Genomic DNA, 21,453 nt, shown 5'->3' with positions numbered 1-21,453 from the left:
TGAATATCCCACAGGGCACTCCCAGACAAGCTTCAGCTGCCACACAGGATCTCCCATCCAAGAGCCAATGGGGAAGAACAACTCTGCAATATATACTCATTTTTTATTAAACTAACAGCCCACAGGTAAGGTTTCTGCCTCTAGAAATTTGATATAAGAAAGTAAAAGTTTAAAGCTTTGATTATTAAATCTTGATTTTGTAGAGTGAATTTTTCCTCTTTTTTTCTCCAGCCAAGACTTTGTGAACACAAAACTAAATCTCAGAAGACCAGCAATATTTAAAAGAGATTCAAAATCTAAACCCAAATTATGGATCAATTTTCACTCATTCTTAGGACAATCATGGAAATGTCTTTATACTCCATCACTGGAGGAATGACATTAATTTATCATCACTTTAAAGAAGTGTTCAAAATGTCATTTCTAAATCATTAGCATTTAGATGAGCAAATGGAACAAGCATCAGAGGACAAATTTTCCAGTAGTAGGTGAAAAAGCTTTATGTTAAAAAAAAAAAAGAAACAGTAAAAAGCCCGAATTCCTCACTAAGGGAAGCTTCTGCATTGTATCTGGTGCTTCAGCACAACTGAAAGCATTCTAGAGCTTTCTGTAGGTTATTCTTCCTTTTCAGTGTTATCCTCCTCCCTCTTGTTCAATGTTTTGTTAATGAGAAGAACTCCAAAGCATTTAAATGGAAGAGGTTTCAAGCCAATGTCAGTTTTCATAACCAACACTGCCATGTTGCTGGTTGTGTGTCTCACTTCTCAGCACTGCTAACATGGTGCCATCTAAACAAACAATTATCCTGAGCTGCCTGCTCCGTGTGAGGCTGGGAGCTGACAGCACACACCACAAGGCTGGAGAAAGGCACACAGACACCACAGAGCCAGCAAGGTGCTGCAGACAGCACTGCACTTATTAAACACAGACAAGAGCCTTCTTGTGTGAGAGCTAAGTGCTCCCACAGGACAGCACGCTCACCTGGAATCCTTCAGCTCAGTAACAGACAGAGACCCCTTGTCACTTTTCAAGTCACTTCCATTCATGAACACTTCAGTGGCCTTCACCTCTGACTCATCTTGTGCCTCAGATTCTGCAGAGATCATGCTTTGTGCAGTCTCTAAAGAATCCTCTGCCTCCCCCTTGACGTCCTGGAGCAAGTCAACACCATTCAGCTTTCCTGAACGTTGAGGGGACAGAGGGAGGAGAAAAAATTAAATAAAAGGGAAAAAAAAAAAAAAGAGTAACAGAATTGTTATTCTAAATTAATAAAATACAAGTGCCAAAATAGCCTTTCCTAGCCAAAACCTGAGACACTTGGCTTCAACAGATTCATTTGTCTATAGACAAGCTGCATATATCAACATGAAATTAGTTTTTCCATCTTCAAAAATCCATTTGTAAAATGAAAGCATGCTGCCTGAATTTCACTCTTAAATCATTTTGACTGATTCTCTGCTCAAGAAGGGAGTCCCCCTGGCATCTCTGGGACTGGTGTCTCAGGCCATCCCAGTGCTGTTAGTACTGACCTTTTCAACAGAGCTTGAACACCACTGAAACTCACTGCCACCCAGGCCTGACTCCCTCAGCTTCCTCACCTGGTTGGTCAGCCTTCTCAAGAGCCAGCTCCTCCTCCTCTTCAATGTCCTCTCCCTCCATCACCTCCGAGACAGACTTCCCTTCATTCTGCAACTGAATTGCCACAGTGTTAATTGGAACAACTCCCTGTCCTCCAGAGTTTCGCAAATTCAGTCACAGCCCCCACACCAGACCGTTCTGTGCCCACAAGTGAGGCCACATGAGTTCAGAGGCTCACAGACATCCAGGGCACCAGCCACACCTGCTCTGCAGAGACAGAGCCTGTGGGTCCCACTTCCACCTCCCACCTACTATTCCTGAGTTCCTTTTCCACTCTTTTCTCCAAGGTGTGTGCTAAATTTTTATTGATTTTCAGCTATTGGAAGACTTGAATATTTAAATATTCAAAGAGGAACAACTATTTCTCAATATTCACAATTTTTCACAAAACTTAGGTCACTGCATTAATAAAACCATATCCAGTTTACTGTAGCAACAGCAATGCAAAGAGAATTGCTGTAAGCAATTCTTTTGCTTTAAGCAAACAGATGATGCCAGAAATCTCAGTCTTCTGAGAAAAAAAAAAACAGTCCTGGCAGAATGCACACAGTTAAAAAAAATCCATTACTAACCAGTATTGGGTTAAAACAGTGGTTTAAAAACTGGGCAGGAACTGATATTACCAGACAACATTGTGTCTATGGGCCTGGAACAAAAGCACAGCAGAAGAATGTGTGCAATGGCGAGCAACTTAAATTATTCTGGTGCACCAGAACTTTGCACTTCCTGTGGAAACCATTTTGTGTAAGGATACAAGGCAAAAAGTCCTATTCTGTCATTATACAGATCCAAACAGAAAAGTACCTTGGATTCATTTTGATCTGATTTCCGTGTTCTTTTCATTATTTCTTCGATTCTCTGTTAAAACATGAAGAATATTTACAATGACAGACAGAACTTTATATTTCAGCATTCATCAATCATAATATATTTTCATATTTCATGAGTGTACTATTTTCATCATTGTTTTTGAATTTCACAAATCAGAGTTGGCAGCCTTTAGAAAAACACACTTCTATTTAATTGCATCTGAGACCATTTGCCAGTTCATTTTAGGCTGAGAATTCAAAACAGGCTACCTTTTTTCTTTCAAGCCTTTCCTGCATATTTTGCTGCATAATCCTCTCTCTTTCCAGTCGCTGTCTTTCAGCCTCTTCTTGAGCTTTTGCTTCAGCTTCTTCTCTCTGAAAATAAAACAAAAAGAAGAGAGCACCCAGTGCATAACTTATTCCCAACAGTAAAAAGCAAAGGAGTTACAGAATCTGTTTCAACACCAACAGGAACATCAGACAATCACTATTCAATATGACCACACATTACAACTAAATGTCAATTTCTGACAGGAAATATATATTACTATGACATAAAAAACCTGAAACCAACTATATTGAGGTAATGCAAATGTTGCTGAGCTACTGAATGTTGTTGTTCAGACTATGCTTTGGGATGAACATTTGGCTAGTGAGGACAATCTATAAGGTAACAAGACAGCAATTAAATTCTAAATTTGTCAAGGTTAACTTAAAAATCTTGGCAGTCAAGTATTGCCACCAAGACACTCGGTGCTGAACTCCTTCTACACTAGAAAATCTTTTCCAGTACAACTGGAAAGAAGATAGAAATATAGTTAATACTCTGAGCAATTGTTGTTAACAAACATTTAAAGAAATACCCAGACACATGGCAAAGCCATTCACAGCTCTTTGAACACAAATAATTTCAATGTAAAACTGCTTTAGTTTCCAGAATTAATCTAACTTAAGGAAAGCTCTGCAGAACTGCTCCCTTCAGTTCAAAGGATGCCTTTGTAAAGGTACTTGCTGTGGAAGACTATTCAGCAACACGAAAAGCAGACTTGGAAACACTACCAATCTTTCTTTGAGAGGAATCAGAATAAACCAGATTACTTTCCAGACAGACCATCTCCTTGTAACTCATAGCAGTCTGCTGGTAAAGTGGGCTCAGTACAAATATTTTACATATGCAAAACAGCATCCCTGATGACTAAAAAAATATTCCAAAATAGCTGCTTCTGCCCACACTTGAATTTATTAAATGCTAGGGGAATAAAAATCACAGAGACCAGGGCAAGGACAGGACCGACAGACAGTCTCAAATCCACCTCAGCCAGGATGAATTCAACCTCACATCAGGCCTGACAGAGATTTGTCAAAACCATTCTCTGAAAGAAAAATCAAAAACAACCCTCTTGAAAGCACAGCAGCAGCTTCTTGCAGGACACCAGCTGGAGGCCCAGACCTGCTGCTGAAGCTCTGCGAGTTTCTCCTGCTCCTCCTGCTCGCGGCGGATCCTCTCCTCCTCAGCCTGTCTCTGCTGCTCTTCCAGGGTCACTCTCCTCTCCTCCTCCTGCTTCCGCAGCTCCTCCTCCCGTCGTGCCTTCTCCTCAGCTGCTCTCCTGGCCATTTCTTCTTCTCTGATTCTAGAATTTCCAAGGTACAGATTACTGGGTATTTATTTCTTTGGAAGTGTGCATGCATAAGAGACAGAGTAGGAAAGCAAGAAAGTTTTAGGCAGTCAGAAATAACTGCATAAAGACACTTCCTGGTGTGGATTTACAAATGCCACCATCCAGACTTGTCAAAGCAAAAATTGGAATAACTTGGAAAAAATTATCTGTGAGTAAAAGCTCTTTGCTAATTAAGTCAAAGCAGGTCGTTCCAATAATGAAATATTTGATTGAAAACTGGATTAAGCAATGACCATTTAATAAAAACCATCTTCAACCATGACATGAATGAAGCTTACAATCACTGTCAAACATAAATTTAGTGGGATTTCCTAAAATACTTTTTTCTATAGCCTGAATTCAGAGATACACTGAAGGTGCACACTGCCAGCTCTTGCAGACATACAGGCCAGATCCGATGACATATTTCTAGAGCAGATTATATGCAAGTTTCTGACAGCATCATATCCACAACTGGGAAACAGACAAAATCTGTCATTCCACCATGTTTATAGAAGGCAGGTGACCCCAACCTAGAATAAAGTTAGTCATTAACTTAGCCACTTATTTTAACAACTTCTATGCAGTGAACCAAATGCACACTGATTTACCACTTTGAATTACTTGCCTGCAACATTCCTGATCCATATTTGATACCACTAAAGTGAAATTTAATGTACCATCAAGCCACTGCCTAAGCTGATCAAAGGGAAGTTTGATACAGAGAGTTTGACTCTTTCAAACCAAATATGAGCAAACCAAACACAAGTGGTGCACAAAGCACATTCTAGCTGTGAAACAAAAGCCCTACTGGTGTCTGGAAGCAAAAAGAAGCAGTGATTTCACAGGGACTGTGCATTACATATGTACTGAGATATGAACTGATGATACACACAGTAACAGGTTGGTGCCAGTGCCTCTCAGCTTCAGGAAATGTATTAACATTTGCAGGAATTTAAATTAAAACTTAGAAAACATATGCAGCTGGAGCGTCCTTTCCAGCCACACCCCACCACTGAAAGCATCCCTTCCTTCCCCTCAGTTGTTACCTTTCCTCTTCCTGTCTCTGAATTCTTTCTTGGTCTTCACGCTCTCTTTGCTCCCGTGCCAGACGTCGCTTCTCTGTCAGGATTTTAGCAGCTTCTTCAGCTGTGGTGGTCCCTGCTACTGTTTTGCTACCTGATTCTGCAAAGGTTAAAAGAATCTGCTGTTAGAAAGTTCCAGGAACTTAAAATTATGAAAGATATTACCTCTGTGAGATGAGATCTTATGGCCAACTGATTCAGTATCTTTTCCATCAGTGCTCATCACACAGTGATTGCACCCTTATCTGTAACAGGCCTGCAAGAGCCAAAGGGGAGCCCTGAAGATGCAGAGTCACAATATCTCACTGACACTGAAATAGTAACAGCTCATTTCAACACTGATCCAGCCATATTCCACATGATACACTTAAAAGATACTCTCCAATTATCACACCTTTTAAAAACATGTCTCTGACAAGACATTATTATTTCTGTAATGCTTGAACATTGAGAAGAAAACTGAAAAAAAACCTGCTTTAGGAAATACCTTTCACTTCCTTCTAATAAAATTGAACGTACAGGACCCTAAAGAAGAAATTATCATTCTTTTATTTTTCTTGTTTCATAATATTAACATTCATGCCTTTATATTTACGGTGTCTTAGTGTGCAAATGATCATCATTTTATCTGGCTCTGAAGGCACATACTAATGACTTCAGTAATACCATATTTCTATACATTAGCAACAAATCAATTTCCAATTTACATGGAGATCAAAACAGCTTCAACCACCAGGTGAGCAGATCTTTGCAGGTCCTGCTGTTTATGCTTCTTCATGACCTGCCTGGTGTTAGAACATCAGAGGCACTATTAGAAATTAACATCAGGAAAAAAGTCAAAACAGAACCATCTTGCCACCCAGCTGCTCTCAATATGAATACTGAAAGAACTCTGATTTCTATCATTTATTCCCTAGAAATATTTCATTTTGAATGTGATTTAAGAGCTCATCATCTGAATATTCAGAAAATCAGCTCCTGATATCAGTAGAGCAGCAGCATCATAATGCTGGTGAGAACCTGCCTTTCTCCTGAACATTTCACAAATCAGCACATGTATGTTTGCTTAAAATTTGTAAAGCCTTGAAGTCAAGGTAATTTTAATGAACTATGACATCAGGGTTTGACCACTTGTTTTACTTCTGGCCTGAAGACAAACCATTAAAAACACGATGTCATCATTAGGAACTTTAATACCTTTAAAGCTGTTTAGGCCCCATGGACACATAATCACTACCTGCAACTGAAGGGTATCATTAAACACAGCTAACTCTCAGCAGCTGAATCATGGCTGTCTTTTGTGCAGAAAAATTGTTCTTGGAGTCCTAGGAAAAGCATTTCAGCACTGATGTAGTGCAGGCATAGAGAGTGTTCTAACATTTAGATTTATCCAAAGCTGAGAAAACACCACCTCCCCCGACAACACATTGCTTCTGATGTGGGAAAAAGTTGCAGTGATGTTGGTACTAACAAAAATCAGCCGTGAGTGTTCCAAATTTGAACTCAGTCAAAAGGGGTCCTCCTCCTCCTGAGCAAGAAAGACCATTTTGCATTTACAAAACAATAGCAGATCTGCCTGTTCAAGACAGGCAGATGCTTTTCTTCCAATATTCTGTAACTTACTAAGTTTCTTTTACTCTTGCCAGTGTACAGCCAAATCAAATTGCCTCTTTCTTCCTCTGCCATATGAGTGTACTTTCTGTTCAGACTACTCACTTTTCACAGCAGAGATCATTTTTTGTTGCATGTTTGCCATCTCTCTCAGTTGTATCAAATCTGGTTGACACTTAATGTCACGTTTAACCTATTTCTCCTCCTCAAAACTGAACCTAAAGAAGACAACCTAACGCTCAGCAAGAAGACTAAAGGTTTTAGACTTAAGTTCTAGGGTTACAGCATGATGACAGTTTAAGTATGATATCTGCTATTGACAGAAGAAAATTAGTCACAATAGTTCAGAACATTGCAGATATGGAAAGAACAGAAGGAAAAAAAAGAACGGGTTGGGGACCTTCCCACTGCATTTTCACTTCTGCAGTTTTATTGATGATTTCCATATGGGTGCTTCAATACTGTTTTCATCTCCATGTACCCCTGTATGGGCTGTTTCCATAGGGCAGGACATGAGATTTCCCAACACGCCTTAAGAAAATTCTGACAGTCTTTTACACTCAGCTTCCTCTTCCTTGTACTCCTAGTCATTCTTTTTATCAAAGGACTTCCCTTTTAGTAAGGGAAGGGGAACGAGAGAAAGAGGCAAGAGAATCAATCTCTGAACACCTGCAAAATCTAGTACTAGCTGGATGGAGGGAAGATTCCAACAGATTTGAAGGTAAGTAATAAATTCACAATTAATCTAGGAATCATATTTCAAAGCCTTCAATACCCAGATAGAAAATGTGAGGCTCCATGATAGTTTATTACCTATCATCATGCATAAGGTGAGAGCTCATGAAGGAGCACTTCTTATGCTTTAAGTTGAACAAGCCTTTTAATTCTCAGAGAAGCTGCGAGAGGCTGCTGCCAGAAATGACAACTGCTCCAGTCACTGAAAAATAAAAAGTGTTTTACTGTGGAACAGTATATTGCAGGAGGAAGACACAAAAAACAAGACAAAAACTTGATTGCTGTCAGCAACAGGCAAACAAGTTCAGTTTGAAGTAGAAGAAATGGGATGAAGATACAAGTGCACAAAGCTGAAAGTAGGCTAAACCTACAAGACCTAGAGATTGATTTGCCACATGCCAATCACTGGTGCTGACTTCAGAAGCTGTCTAGGACAGGGAATTACATCAACCCATGGGGTGAACTGCTGACACAGACCTGTAAAATGAAAATTGCCTTGAAAACTGAAAGCAACTTCTTAAGAAAAAAGATTTTGCCTCACATAGCAATATTGCAGTGTACTAAAACATTCAAAGAGAGAAATGAAATAGTATCTTATTTTGAAGAACATGCCCACTATTTCCTTTTGTTCTGTGTATCAAAGAAAAAGACCTTTGCCCAGCCCCAGTAGGAATTACTACTAAGATGACTATTTTGAGATTAAAAATAAACTAAAAGGAAAACAGATAAATTGGGTTAATACAGTTTCAGAAGTCAGTGTAGAGAGGAGACAGGTCAGGCATCCAAAGAACAAGGACAGATGTTCTTGTTCCAGAACAACTGGAGGATTCAGGACTAGGACACATTGTTATGGAGGCTTCAACCAACTGATGACATTGATCAGAAGTGATGATGCTCTGAGGCACACTAGACATTTATCCACAGTATGGTAGCACACTGAGGGATGGATGTTCTGACTGCAAAGACAAAGGACGTGACAGCAAAGACCGATGTGTGACTTCATACAAACATCCACCTTGATGGCCAGGCTTCTTTCCACGGGAACACATGCCCACACAGCTCTACCATGAGTTCTTCAGGTGCATGACACTTCTTCACATCCAGCAGAAGCAGTACCAGGAGAAGCCTCAGAAGTGGCAGAGAGTAGGAGCAGCCCAGGGATGCACACAGGAACCACACATGCAGTAACGTGCAGCAAGCACATGTTCCCACTTACCTGTGTGTGAGGGACTCACCCCCAGTACTGCCCACTGGCTGTAACTTACACTTCTAAAGATCCCTCCTTTTCCTGTCAAGGGTCCCCTAATTCCTTCTGCACAGCGTAATGCCTGCCAGACCTCATCAGAAAGCTCTCCCACATTCTGTTGGTGATGGCAGCTGGCATTTTCCCCAGGCACAGAGGCCAGGCTCATGTGGCACAATGAAGAGGACTAGAACACTAATTAGTTACCTGGTATATGGCTCTCCTTAATCTACCAGGATAACTTCTCAGTGTGACTTGTGAGCTGATCACTCATCCCAAGGCAGCAATGATTACATACTCACTGGAACTTAGGCCAAGGCAGCCTTCAAGCATTGTGAAAACTTTCTCTCATCCTCTGATGAAGAGGAGCTGATTTTGTCCTCTAAGAAGGTCTCTACAGGAGCATTTTAAGAACTACCAACTGAATTGAAAGACCTCTGTGTAGTTTAACTACTGACTTTACAAACCTAAGCTAGTAGATCCCTCACATAGAGCAGCTGAAGCTCAAAAGGTAAAGAGGATTTCTGCTTTTCTTAAAATTACAGTACAAGTAGTAATAATACTGAAAGCTCCTGACTTAAATCTCTGAGTCAAATAAACCAACTACTGCATTAAAATTCACATCCCCAAAATCATATAATGAAAAAATATTGTATAATGAGCAATGAACAGCTTCTGCCTTAAAGCATCCTACCCTCCAGGGCTCTGCCTCACGAGCCAGTTGTTTCCCCACTCCTAGCACACACTGGAGAGGCCTGGAGCAGGAGTGAGTCAGACACTGAGGAACACCCACCTTCTTTGGTCTTTGTGCTAGCTGCTCCTGTATCCCTCTCCAAGGCTGGGGAAGCACCTTGCTCTTGTCCTATTCCTTCTGTGCTCTTATCCTTTGGTTTGCTCTCTGCTTCAGTTTTCTTTTTGGTAATGTTTATAACACTTGGTGTGAGAGATGGACGCTGGATGGGTGCTGGTTTAGAGACTGGAGTAGGAGATGGTGGCCTTTGTTTTGACACACCAGGTGAAGGTGGGCGAGTCTTCTGCCTGTTGAAATAAAGAGTATTTTTCAGAGCTAACAATGAAAACCTCAACCACGCACCTGAGGAGAGCAGTCTCCTTTGTTTAGTTTATATTACATACCTCCCTTTCAAAAATAAATCCACCCACAAATTACTGGTGCCTTCCCCATAAAACTCAAACCAGGATTCCAAGACACCTTGGGCACCCAGCCTTGCTACTTGGGGCTAATATCAGAACAGGACTGCTAGCCCAGATCTCCATTTACTCTACATCTAGGAAGAACCTCATGATTCCAATCCAAGAAACTTCCTCTGCTAATACAGGTGGATCACTTTATTCAGAGGCTTTCAGGCTTTTGTTTAGTGCACAGACTGCACAGAAGATAAGGGTGTGTTTTGTCTGCACAACAAAGGTTGAAGCAAAAGCTGCATCCCTATTTTGGGAAAGGGAAATTGGACCCAAAATGAAGGTTTTTCTGTACAAACACAGCATAGCACAGGTCATCCAAACTCTAACAGCTGTCTTGAGATAGGAAGAAGCCTTCATTTTGTGCTGAATAAAAGGTGCTTACACATGCCTGACTGCAGAAGAGGCTGACCCTGGGCACGTACCTGACTGCAGAAGGGGACGGAGGACGCTTCACCAAATTAGCAGGAGAGGGGGATCTCCTACGGGCAGACACGGATGGTGAGGGAGGGCGCCTCAAGCCAGAGCCTGGGGATGGCTTTTCTGTCTCTGATTTCTAGAAGATACACAAAACCAAAATACTGCTGACTCTCTAGAATACACTGCAGACAGAGGAGCTGCTATTTCAACAAACAAGCAAGTGGTCAACAAGACACGCTTTGAATTTCCTTTATGTTCCAAAACACAGAGCTGATCTTTGTTTAATTTTTACATAAATTAAACCTTCAGCAGCAAACCATAAGCAGCAAACAATAACATTCAAGATACAAGAGAGATCAAGTACCATAAAGTTCCAATTTGATTTTAATACTCTGTATTTTTTAGGCAAATTCTACTGTAAATTTCACCAATGTTTATTGAAAGCAGCAGCAAGGAGTGGAAACGGGATCCCATCCTGAGTTGTTCCAACCCCCCAGATTAATAGAAACTTAATTCCTGTGGGTTTTCAACAAACCTGGGTTGAATCAGGTGAACTTGCATCAGATGAAGAGACAGAGGACTTCAACCTGTCGATGCTACGGCTGCGCACCGGCACTTTAGGAGCTGGGACTGGGGAATTGATGGAACTGGCTGAAGCTGAACGAGGACAGAGGTGAGATTCTATAAAAGTTAGGAATTTGACAAGACAAAACAAGAACCAAGTGCACAGCATAAGAACAGGAGAGAAGGAAGAGGGAGAAAAAGAGAAAGAGAGATTGTGTGTGTTAGAAACCATACAGGGAAACACCGCAGGCAGTGCACAGTGCAACGGCTCACGGACAGACACCACCACACCATTAGTACTGGGGAAGCAACAGCACCAAGAATAAACACCCTGAAAGCAGCAGTCTGGAGTAGACAAAAATAAAATGCTTTTCCAAAAATGGACCAAATTTGCAGTACACCAGAATTACTTTAATTTTAGTCAAGTTGCATTTGATCACAAATGCTTCGGTTATAATGGCTTAGCATCTTTCCTGACAATTTTTTCATGAGAGGTTCAGATTTTAAGCATGTTTCCTCTATACTCAAGGAGGAAACCTCCCTTCTTTTCAAAGGCGGTGTAAAAGAAATCTATCAAGAGAAAAAGGTCAAATATTTAGCTATAATACCTTTCCTACCTGAAGTGTCAATCTCTTCCCATATAAGATATTGGAAGAAATTTTATCTTACTTTTTTTTACTAACATGATAACAGACAAATAAGAACATAAAGATGCAAAGCTAGATATTGGATTCTTCTGTAATTCAAATAAATTGTGACAAATACAGCACTTACTTTTGTAACTTTATGGAAAATACATTTTATTTTTCTATTTGCAGCATTTGTGCAAGGAGACCTGCATTCTGTTTGTGCACAGGTTGTGTTAAAGCACAGGTACTTTTCTACTGAATTGAAAAAAGTACCTCTGAATAAACTTATAAAAATGTATCTTTAATTCAGCAATAGGGAGTGTCATGTGCTAACAGTAACAGAAAAAAAGATGGCATTTCCCCACATGACATGAACTGAAGTACTCATGGTAAAATAAAAGCAGCACATACAACAGGTGTGTAAAAATGTGACTACTGACTACAAACCAAAAAATAAATACTGATTATTAGACAAGGGGAACAGTGTGGAAATGTCACTGTTACTGACAAAGACCAAGTGAAATGGTGTAAGATAAAAAATAAGATGTGATTTCATACTAAAGAAGAAACAAGGAAAACCGGGAACACAAGTTTTAAGGCAAAAGAAGAGAAAGGACTCCACACTGTTTTCAGAGATGCATTTACTGGGCCATTATTAATTAACCAGTAACAATTCCAGGACATGTGGGATGCAGCTAGGGGGGCTAATTCCTGCTAATTCCTGCTCCAGTAAACTGAGCCCTGGTGTGGACATATCAGTCAGTCTGGACCAACACAAAACTTCTTGAGTCAGCCAGGGTTTCTCTCTTTTCTTATACCTTGACTTCTCTGATCAGCTGAATGAAGCCAGCTCAGGGTTCCCTGTACTTATCTCCAGGTAACCCTATTGTCATGTTCCTGCAAGTGTTTCTTCCCCTAAAGAAATTTAAGTTTTGCACTTTGAAATTACAGGTTTGCTTGTTGTTTTTTTTTCCTTTTATAACCTAGTACTGCCCTAACCAGAATGTCTCAGATTGAGTTGAGGGTACAAATGCAGATCTCTGTCAATTAAAAAAACCACACACAGAATCCCCAGAATGAACACCAGCATCTGGTTCTCTTCAGAGCAAGTAAACCAGCACTGGAGTTTAGAAGCCAATATTATTATATGGTTTTGTAAAGTAAACATGCAACATAGCATACGAATTGGGTATTAATGACCACAGAAAATACTGGGTAAGTAATATTACACACAACCACGTATTAACTGTCTGATTCAGACAGAAGTGTAGCACAGTTAGCAGCTACCATCTAAGTTCTTGCTTGAAGAGCAACTGTGTAAGACTTTGAGGCTTTGCTGCCCTCCTGTTACCTGAGGGGTCCTGTCCATCAGCCGACAAGGTAGCAGCACTTTTACTCCTAGCTAGGGAGGCCTGTGTGGGGGCCAGGAGGCGGCTGATTACGCTACTGTCCAGGGGACTGAGCAGGGAGCGGCGAGCTGGATGACAGGAACAAACCAAAAAGGATCCAACATGAAATCATATCATGGAAAAGACAAGCAGTACAAAGCAAAGGAAGATTGAGCATTGTTGCAAATCGTTAACGGTTTTGGAAGAACGATACTGAAGTCATGGAGGGGGAATTCCAAACTAAAAGCACAGAAGGGTTAAACACTGCAATCTCTTATGTTGCACTTCTTGCTCTTGCCTTGCTTAGTACAAGTCATTTTAATGTGCAGAGACTGGCATGTGTACAACAGAGGTGAATGCTGAATCCAGTCAAAGTATGAGATGTTTTTGACTGAACTCTTCAGCCACATTCTCTAGATTGCAGGAAAGGCTGTTTTGACACAATAAACAGAAGGCTTGCAAGTCAAAGCCAGCAGTTATGGTCAAGCATCGCCTGCACACACAGATTCACATGGACAGCACCCAACATTCTCCCAGACAGGAAAGACTCTGAAGCAGAAATAATTTCAACTGCTGGCAACAGCTGCTAAAAAGGAAAGTTTCAGAATTGTTAACTCAGAGGGAAAACCACGTTAGACAAGGTGCTATTCCTCAGGTTTAGGAGTTCCCAGGAAAGAGGTTATTTGTAGCCTAGTGGGGAATACACAGACCCAAAGAGACTGAAGTGAGAACAGGTTTCTTCCTTCTGCATGCACATGGCTTACTCCAGCAGCAGGAACAGAGAAGTTGCTTTTAGATTGAACAATGAAACAGAACTTAAAAAAGCAAAGCTAAGATTTAACTAAGAAGTGAACAGATCAGTGACATTTTTACAATTTCTGACCCTTCAATGTATCAGCTCTCAAATAAATTGCTCTCTTAAGCAGACACGTTGCTATCTGCTTGCAGTGCCATTTAATAAAGACAAAGGCCTTCTTAGAGGATTTTTCTTCTGTCCAGAAGTAAAAATTCAACTTAACTTTTACCATTTTATCTTTAACACTGGGTAACTAAAAAGCCATTAAAATGTCCTAGAAATTTAAGAACCCAGGAAACTAGTGAAATCAAGCCTATCCAAACTTTAAAGGCTTTAAAAAAAATATTCAGTTTTATGAAACAACCACCTGGTTTTTCTTCCTTTTTCACTTTTTCTAGCTCTGGAGAAGATTGGGGTTTACTACTCATTCTACTCAAAGATGTGCTCCTCTTCTTTTCTGTTCCTCCTAGAGACCAAGCGTAAGGAAGATTATTTTTAACAAGATATGATTTTCTAAATTGCCATCCCATGCTTTGCTTTTACTAATCAGCTAAAACCATCAATGTATCATTATGAAGCCCTATTTTCTCATGAGTTAAATGGTTTGGATACATTTTTCTACCTTCCCCCCACCCTTCCACTTTTCGGAGGAATAAGTCTGGTTTAGAGAGTTACCCAATATTTGGCACTGCAATGTGCATAATATATTTATTACACAGTGCACACACTGCATAAATGCCTGAGTGAAAACATTTATAAAGGAACTGGGACATGGTTTAAAGTAATCTTTGAATATCCCATTTACTGCCTCCCAATTCTCAGAACAAACTGGTTTCTAGCACCTTTCTGTTCCACCTGCGAACCTTTGGGTGCTGACTGCTGGGAATGTGGAGGGACTTTGTTACTCAGTCTGTTTAATGAGGCACTTCTCTTTGTGGTACCTGGAAATGAAAGTGCATGGATTAATTATGCTGAAAAGCCCAGAGGTCCCCTCCAACACCTGCCCCACTTCCCTAAGAGAGAGAAGTTAATGATTAAGTTGCTTTATAATATTGAATTCTTCAGAAGCAGAAAAACTGGATCAGGGAAGAACCACTTGATATAAAGCATAATTTCTTTTATTTCTACATTTTTCTCATAGCAGTAGCACGATGTCAGCCACAACAGATTCTTGTTTGACCTACTAAGGCCATTCTTGTACACCTTTAAATACACAAGAATTTTAAAAGACAATTGCTCACATTCTCTATGAGTATGAGTGAGCCTAGAAGTAACACAGAACACAGTGGTAAGTGGAGATACTCCACTGATCCAGGACAAGCATAATTTTCTCATTTCCACATTCTGCTCCTTCACCCTCCCAGGCACACATGCACAACAGAAGCAATCTGGTTCATTCTGGGGCTGTCTTTAATGTCCTGTGAATTTCCCCATCAGTTCTCCCCGAGTGTCAGATTGAGAGCACAGGATCACTCTAAGTCACCCTCTACATCCTGACCACATAGATCACTTGGAGTCCTGTCCAAATTTGTTGTATTTCAGGCCAACTGAGAATATTGCTCCCATTTCTCCAAAGCTTAAGGATTCACAAAGGATTTCAGGGTATGACAATAAGTTTGAAAGCAATCCCAATTAGTTGATAATTAGTGACTTCCTTTGTAAGAGGTTTAATTTGTACTTTACAGCCCTGCTTCTGACTCATATCCAGAGCTGAACCCTGCAGACACATAATATATAAATATAATTTAAAATCACAAGCAGCCTCCAGTGACTCAGAGCCCCTGCCAGTATAAATATAGTCACTGATTTCCCCACCAGGCACACAGGGGATGAGCACAAATTTTTCTGCTGCATCACCTTCCAACACAAACCAGCAAAACCACCTTCAGCTGTGTCTGACAGGGATTCTTTTGGCTCAGTTTGCTTGATCAGAGGCTGCAGATTGGCAGAACACTGCAGCACAGACCTAGCTGAATCTGCTTTTGTATTAAACAGCTTTTAGCTTATTCATCATTTTAGACAAATAAAAAGCAAAAGCAAAATCCTCCATATTTGCGATATAGGCAGGATCATATGAAACTCTGGGAAGATTCCAAATAACAAAATCTCACGCCAAAACAAGTCAAAATATGTGCTCCTACAAATAGTTCTTATTTATCTTAACAAGTATATTAGGACAACTCCGTGTCAAAATTTATTTTTTTCCTTCCCATTGGTGATCAAACGACTGAAGCTGTCTAACAGAACAAGGCAAACTTTATTTTCGTAGTGCGTCTATTTTGCTGAAATTTTAGGGTGTAAATTAAGGCATGCAAATCCATAGAAATGATGGGAAATGATTTCTGAATCATTCACCAAGATTTGACTTTAGTAACAGAATTACAGAAATAAAAAATTTAAAAAACAGCATTTTTTACCATTGCTCTTCTCCTCTAACAGAGATCACACCAACTGGGTCAAAGCCCTGAACAGTCAGGCTGGATTAACAAATTGCATGAAATGCATCTGAGATCAAAATATGAAGTGAGTCACACAGCAGGGGAGGAGGGAGGAGTTTTCATTCCACCTCCTGCCTCCTCCCCAGGCACAGCTGAGCAGTGCCCTGCTCCCAGCAGCCACACACCCCCACTTACTTCGATCGGAGGCATTTGAAGGAGCTGCAGGTGACGAGGACAGGCCTTTGCTCACGGCAGCCTCTGCCTGTTTGAGGTTGGCTGTGGAGGGCGAGCGTTTGCTGGCTGTGGAGAGAAGTGATGACTTTAGAACTTGCCCTCATACTGAGCCTTCACACCTTGCTGAGAGCTCACCCTCCAAGTATTACATCCTGAAAGCTCTTTCTGCTTTTGTTTGGTGGCAAACACAAAATTTTGTTTTCCTTTGAACAGGCTTGATACCATTAGCACCAGCTGGGACAGGCACAGAAAAGGTAGAGTTTAGTGGAGTCATGCCAGGATTTATGCATATGTGTGCAAAAAAGGGATTTTTAAACCCCATGCCCCTAACATGTAAAGACAAAAGTTACTGAGGTTGTCTGCTGTTATCAGACTGGCAAGACACAGAAAATAACAACAAAATCTGGAAAATTTCTTTCTTCATTCCTGCCACATAAGTATGTCAAAACAGTTTTTTAATCACTAGTTAATAAATCCAAACCAAAACAAATTATTTTGGAGGAATAAAACCAACTCCTAAGGAAAGGCGAGAAAGCATTCCTATTTCTGATTGCTTCACAAAGGTTGCTGTATTTTAGAAATTGCCAATTTTTCTCTAGAAGCTACTCTTCAGTTAATGTTTCCTATCAAATCTGCAATTTTTCAGAAAAAAAAAAAACTGCCACAAGAGGCATTAATATTTTTTGGTATGTGTATATAGATACACATACATGTATAAAAATCACATCTCGTGTGGCAGAACTGCAAGTTTATTACAAGGCAGATAAATACCTGCTTTTTAATTTCAAATAATGTACTTTCAGGATGAACACTCCAGAGTGTGAAAGCCTTTGAAAAACATGTACCTGTTGCTAGAGAAACTCAGTAAGCAGAAAACATTCATGTACACAGAGTGGTGCAGACCAGCACAACAAACACACAAAACTCTAAACATCTAATACAAGTAATCGATTTTACTGACACACTGCACAGCAAAGATGATTAATCTGAACTCATTAGTGCATAAATACCAAAGGACACAGCAGCACTACTCACCACAGAGACAATATCTTTTCCCTTTGCCAGCATGCTACAACAGCCCCTTACAGTCAGAGCCAGGACAGAAGGATTCCTATGGACAGCCCCATGGGAATCTCTTGGAACAGTGAACAAAGTCCCCATGGGATAAGAGGGAGATCTACTGAATCTAGTTTAGAAATGAAGATCTGAGCTTAGTGGATGCTTTCCCAACATAACAAAAAGAAGAAAGAAAAAAAAAAAGGGGGCATTTTATGAATGGAGTCTGAGAACTGGGATAATTAAACAGCCTTAAGAGGTTTTATATACGAAATTCAGGAAGCTCATAATTCATGTATTTGAGTCCTTTTGAAGGGGAAGGCTACCCTCTAGTGTCTGCTCTTTAAAGGAAATCCTGGCTCCTGCCTGAACTCCGCTGAGTCCAAGGCCTCCAAACATCACAGAGACACTTCACATAAATTTCTCTTGGTTCAATTTAGCACTTCAGCACTTGTATGAAATCTGGGATTTGGTCTATTTTTGGGACCCAGGTACAGAGGTCAATGCTTTTTCAATCAATACACTTGCATGATCAGATGGCCTCAACTTCTTCCCTACCTCATCCAGAGAACAAATTTTGCAAACTTTAAAGTTCCTTTCTCCAGGGGAAAAAAACAACTTTAGAAGACAGGCAGGATATTCCTGCCTCCATCAAGGGGTTTGAAATCAAGAAGCACACAGCCCATGTGACACCAACTTCTCTATTTTTCTAATGGAAGGGGGGAAGGAAACTGCAGCAGCAGAGCTGCAGAAAGCACATGTCTGCCATGCAGCAGGACTTGGAACTGAGTAAGGAGCTGGGAAATATGGGATCTTAAGAAAATCACTCAGAGTGAGGAGCTTTCAATCCTCACAGGGTTTCACTGAGAGAGGGTGCTGCAGCATTGCTTGAGGCTAGATAACATTAAGCTACATGAAATAAAATCAGCTGTCTCTCACTTCCTTCCAAATTTCTGCTAGGACGAGGAAGCTCTTTATTTAGCAAGGAGAGGCTCTGGCAGCCCCATTTCTATTCTAATAGCACATCTCCAGTCCTGATGCACCTGAACCTCCAGCTCTGCTCAGCAGGCACCACTAAAACACCCCCTTTAGCAGGACTGTCATCAAGGGTGCTTTATTGCACAGCCTGGCCACTTCTCTTGGCAGACCCACACCCTGCCTGCTTCATCTCAGCGCTGACAGCAATGCCATTAATGTAACACTTGACTCTGGGGCTTTCATCCATTTTTACATTTCACCATCAGTGGGATCCCTGCTGTGGTCTCATGAATCACACTCAACATCCCACAGAACTGCTGATGGCTGGGGAAATGTTCCATTACATGGGCTTCACTTTCCAGAGCACACTATCACCCAAACCCTCTGCTCTGCCACTCTGTGTTCCTAATGATTACTGTTGACACACCCAGTTCATGGAAGACATACCTGATTCTGCATTTTTTTTTGCATAGCACTACAATAGACAAGAATTCCTTTTGTCCTAAAATATTTAAAGAATATTTGAAATCAGTTCCGCAAATGGTTCTCATTTCAAGAAACGGGGTTTAATCCCAAATCTGCCACAAAATTTGACAGTGGAAATATAATGTTGCATTGAAATTTGCTCCAGACATGCAGTTAGAGAAGATGCACTATTCAGCCACAATGATGTAATGGACCAGAGCTCATTTTGTGTCATTTTTCAGAGTAAAAAAAAAAAAAAAAGGTAATTGTCATCTTTCCAGAAAATATGCATACATAAAGCACAATGGACCATACAAGGATTTTTTAGAAAACCAGCCGGACTTAAGTATCCCACATGGCTTAGGTAGGTTTTTAATAACAATTAAGTAATGAGTTCTCAAAGTTAAAAAGAACTATCCTGAAACAGGAATAAATATGAGAAATGCAAAACCAGTCATGGTTCCACATTATCCATCCCACACATCATAGCTTCATGTTTGAAACATTACCATAAAATCAAACACAATTTTAAAACACTGTGGGTGCACAAGGGTTTGTCTAGGACATTGCATTACCTGTTTATCTCCAAAGCAATTTTTTTTCCAGACTGGTGCCAAGTTATCCAAATTGATCTACTGCTGCTGAACTATCTGCATAGTTACTTTATGATGCATAAATCACAGTTTAAGCACTTATTATTATATCAGGAGTATTTGTGTTGCAATATATTTTATCTTAAATGTGCTTCAGCAGCACTGAAGATCTTCCTCCACAATGGAAAGGACAGACAAGGCTCATTTCCTCACATAAATCATGAGAGAGCAAAGAACATTATTTTGTTTGTTAGTAAAATAAAACCCAGTGCTTTCTTAAACATGTAAGGCAAATGTGATTTCCCAGTTTCAAGGTTAAATGATATTTGGTAGTGTGAGATACACTGAATGGATTTATATATGCATCCAAGAAACACATGTAAAGCAGATAAACCAACCCAGCCAAACTGGCTGATTTTGGAGAAAATTAGGGGCTCATGATGTGCAGGGCAAGGGAAAAGTTAACTAAAATACACATGGTTCTGCTGTGTTGTTAGAGTAGTTAACCATACTCAGCCAGACCTTCACTGCATTTTCAAGTCTCACTTGTCTGTGTCACAGACAGCTGCAGTGCATTAGTAACGTTGTGGGCACGCACAGACTGTCAGGATTCAGATTCAGCTGGGTCTCAGCTCAGAGTTCTCACCTCAATCTAGCTACAAGAAATAATTTTGCTTATTAAACATATGTATCAGTGATCCAAAGCACTTCTATGAATGGCTCAGTCTGTGCCCTGGAAAGTGCCAGAAATCCAAGGAAAATGCATTTCATTATAGAATGATCTTTAGGTAATTGGGACAGCTCTGATTTTGCAATATCCTCCATGGAAAAAGTATCAAACTGCTCAAGAGACCCATTTCTGTTCACAAAGTTTCACTAAAATATAATTTGATTTTGCAAATGTTACTTCAACTGCGGGTAAACCAAAGCAGGAAGGAAACAAATCAAGACCTACCATGTACTTTTTGCAAAGCAATGAAACAGTCTGAAACTGCCCTTAAACCCTCCAAACCTTACACCACTGAACTAATTTATGTTCAAATGCACGCCCATAGAAATTTCTCCCTGTGCTGTATCCAGGCGTCTTTAAAAACCCAAATGCACATAGCCTTTCCCTGAAAATTCCCTCAGCATGCCATGACTTAAGCTGTAGTTGAATTAGCTGGGAGGGAGAGATAGCCAAAATGAGGGGGGCTGCTTTCTACTTAGGGATCACATTTGTTGCACAGCTGGCCAAGATCCAGGAAAAGATCTATAAGAAGATGGTTTTCCTTAGTGTGAGAAGAACTCAAGCTTAAAAGGTTAGTAGTGAGTGTAAAAGAACAGAAAAATAAAATTTTAGAAATCTATACCACCAGTTCCACCTTCATCAGTGCTCTGTTGTTCTGTAGAAGAAGAAGGTTTGTAAGCTAAGTCATGAGGTCAAATAGCAAAAGAATGCAAGTTAACAAAAAAATGGAGATGCTGCATATCATAATGACAACTAATATCAAAGCACTTTCAAACATGTTACAAACACACACTCAAGCTGACAGAAAATGACAGTACCACACTCAGTACAATTCCACCAATATAGAGGACAGGCTGAACTGAAGCATTTTGGATTTATTTTATTCCTGGCCAATAACTTACTTATTGGTGGTTAGGTAGTGCATGAAAAGATCCCTTCCACTGCAATCTTTATTTCAGAATGTTTACAAGCAGAAACAGTTAATTGTGAAACAGGAAATTATCTGAGTTCCAATTAAAGACTGTTAAAATGCATCACCTAATCCAGAACAGAATCCATGTTCCAAGAAGCTTGGACTGTCCACTGCATTTCCTTACCTACTACTGGGCATTCAAATAATCAGTCAGCATTCCATAACTCCACGGGTGTGTTTAAAACATTTTAGATGTGATATTAGAGTACA

General features: G+C 40.3%; 1 protein-coding gene across 1 annotated transcript in view; it reads right to left on the bottom strand.

The window, feature by feature from the left end:
• Nucleotides 1–21,453, bottom strand: part of MAP7D3 (MAP7 domain containing 3) — a 43,126-nt gene that overhangs the window by 3,158 nt on the left and 18,515 nt on the right. The window contains exons 6-19 of the mRNA XM_064426624.1: nucleotides 20,893–20,925; nucleotides 16,410–16,514; nucleotides 14,619–14,717; nucleotides 14,144–14,242; nucleotides 12,944–13,069; nucleotides 10,935–11,080; nucleotides 10,405–10,535; nucleotides 9,573–9,817; nucleotides 5,155–5,290; nucleotides 3,898–4,078; nucleotides 2,718–2,822; nucleotides 2,443–2,496; nucleotides 1,599–1,692; nucleotides 982–1,180 (exon numbers count right to left, since the gene is read on the bottom strand). Of these exons, the coding sequence (XP_064282694.1) occupies nucleotides 982–1,180; nucleotides 1,599–1,692; nucleotides 2,443–2,496; nucleotides 2,718–2,822; nucleotides 3,898–4,078; nucleotides 5,155–5,290; nucleotides 9,573–9,817; nucleotides 10,405–10,535; nucleotides 10,935–11,080; nucleotides 12,944–13,069; nucleotides 14,144–14,242; nucleotides 14,619–14,717; nucleotides 16,410–16,514; nucleotides 20,893–20,925 (1,753 nt within the window). The remainder of the gene's footprint in view (nucleotides 1–981; nucleotides 1,181–1,598; nucleotides 1,693–2,442; nucleotides 2,497–2,717; nucleotides 2,823–3,897; nucleotides 4,079–5,154; nucleotides 5,291–9,572; nucleotides 9,818–10,404; nucleotides 10,536–10,934; nucleotides 11,081–12,943; nucleotides 13,070–14,143; nucleotides 14,243–14,618; nucleotides 14,718–16,409; nucleotides 16,515–20,892; nucleotides 20,926–21,453) is intronic.

The sequence above is a fragment of the Passer domesticus genome, chromosome 7 (genome assembly GCF_036417665.1).
Source record: "Passer domesticus isolate bPasDom1 chromosome 7, bPasDom1.hap1, whole genome shotgun sequence".
Lineage (NCBI taxonomy): Eukaryota > Metazoa > Chordata > Aves > Passeriformes > Passeridae > Passer > Passer domesticus.
The sequence above is the reverse complement of the archived record's forward strand: the minus strand, read 5'-3'. Positions and strand labels throughout refer to the sequence as shown.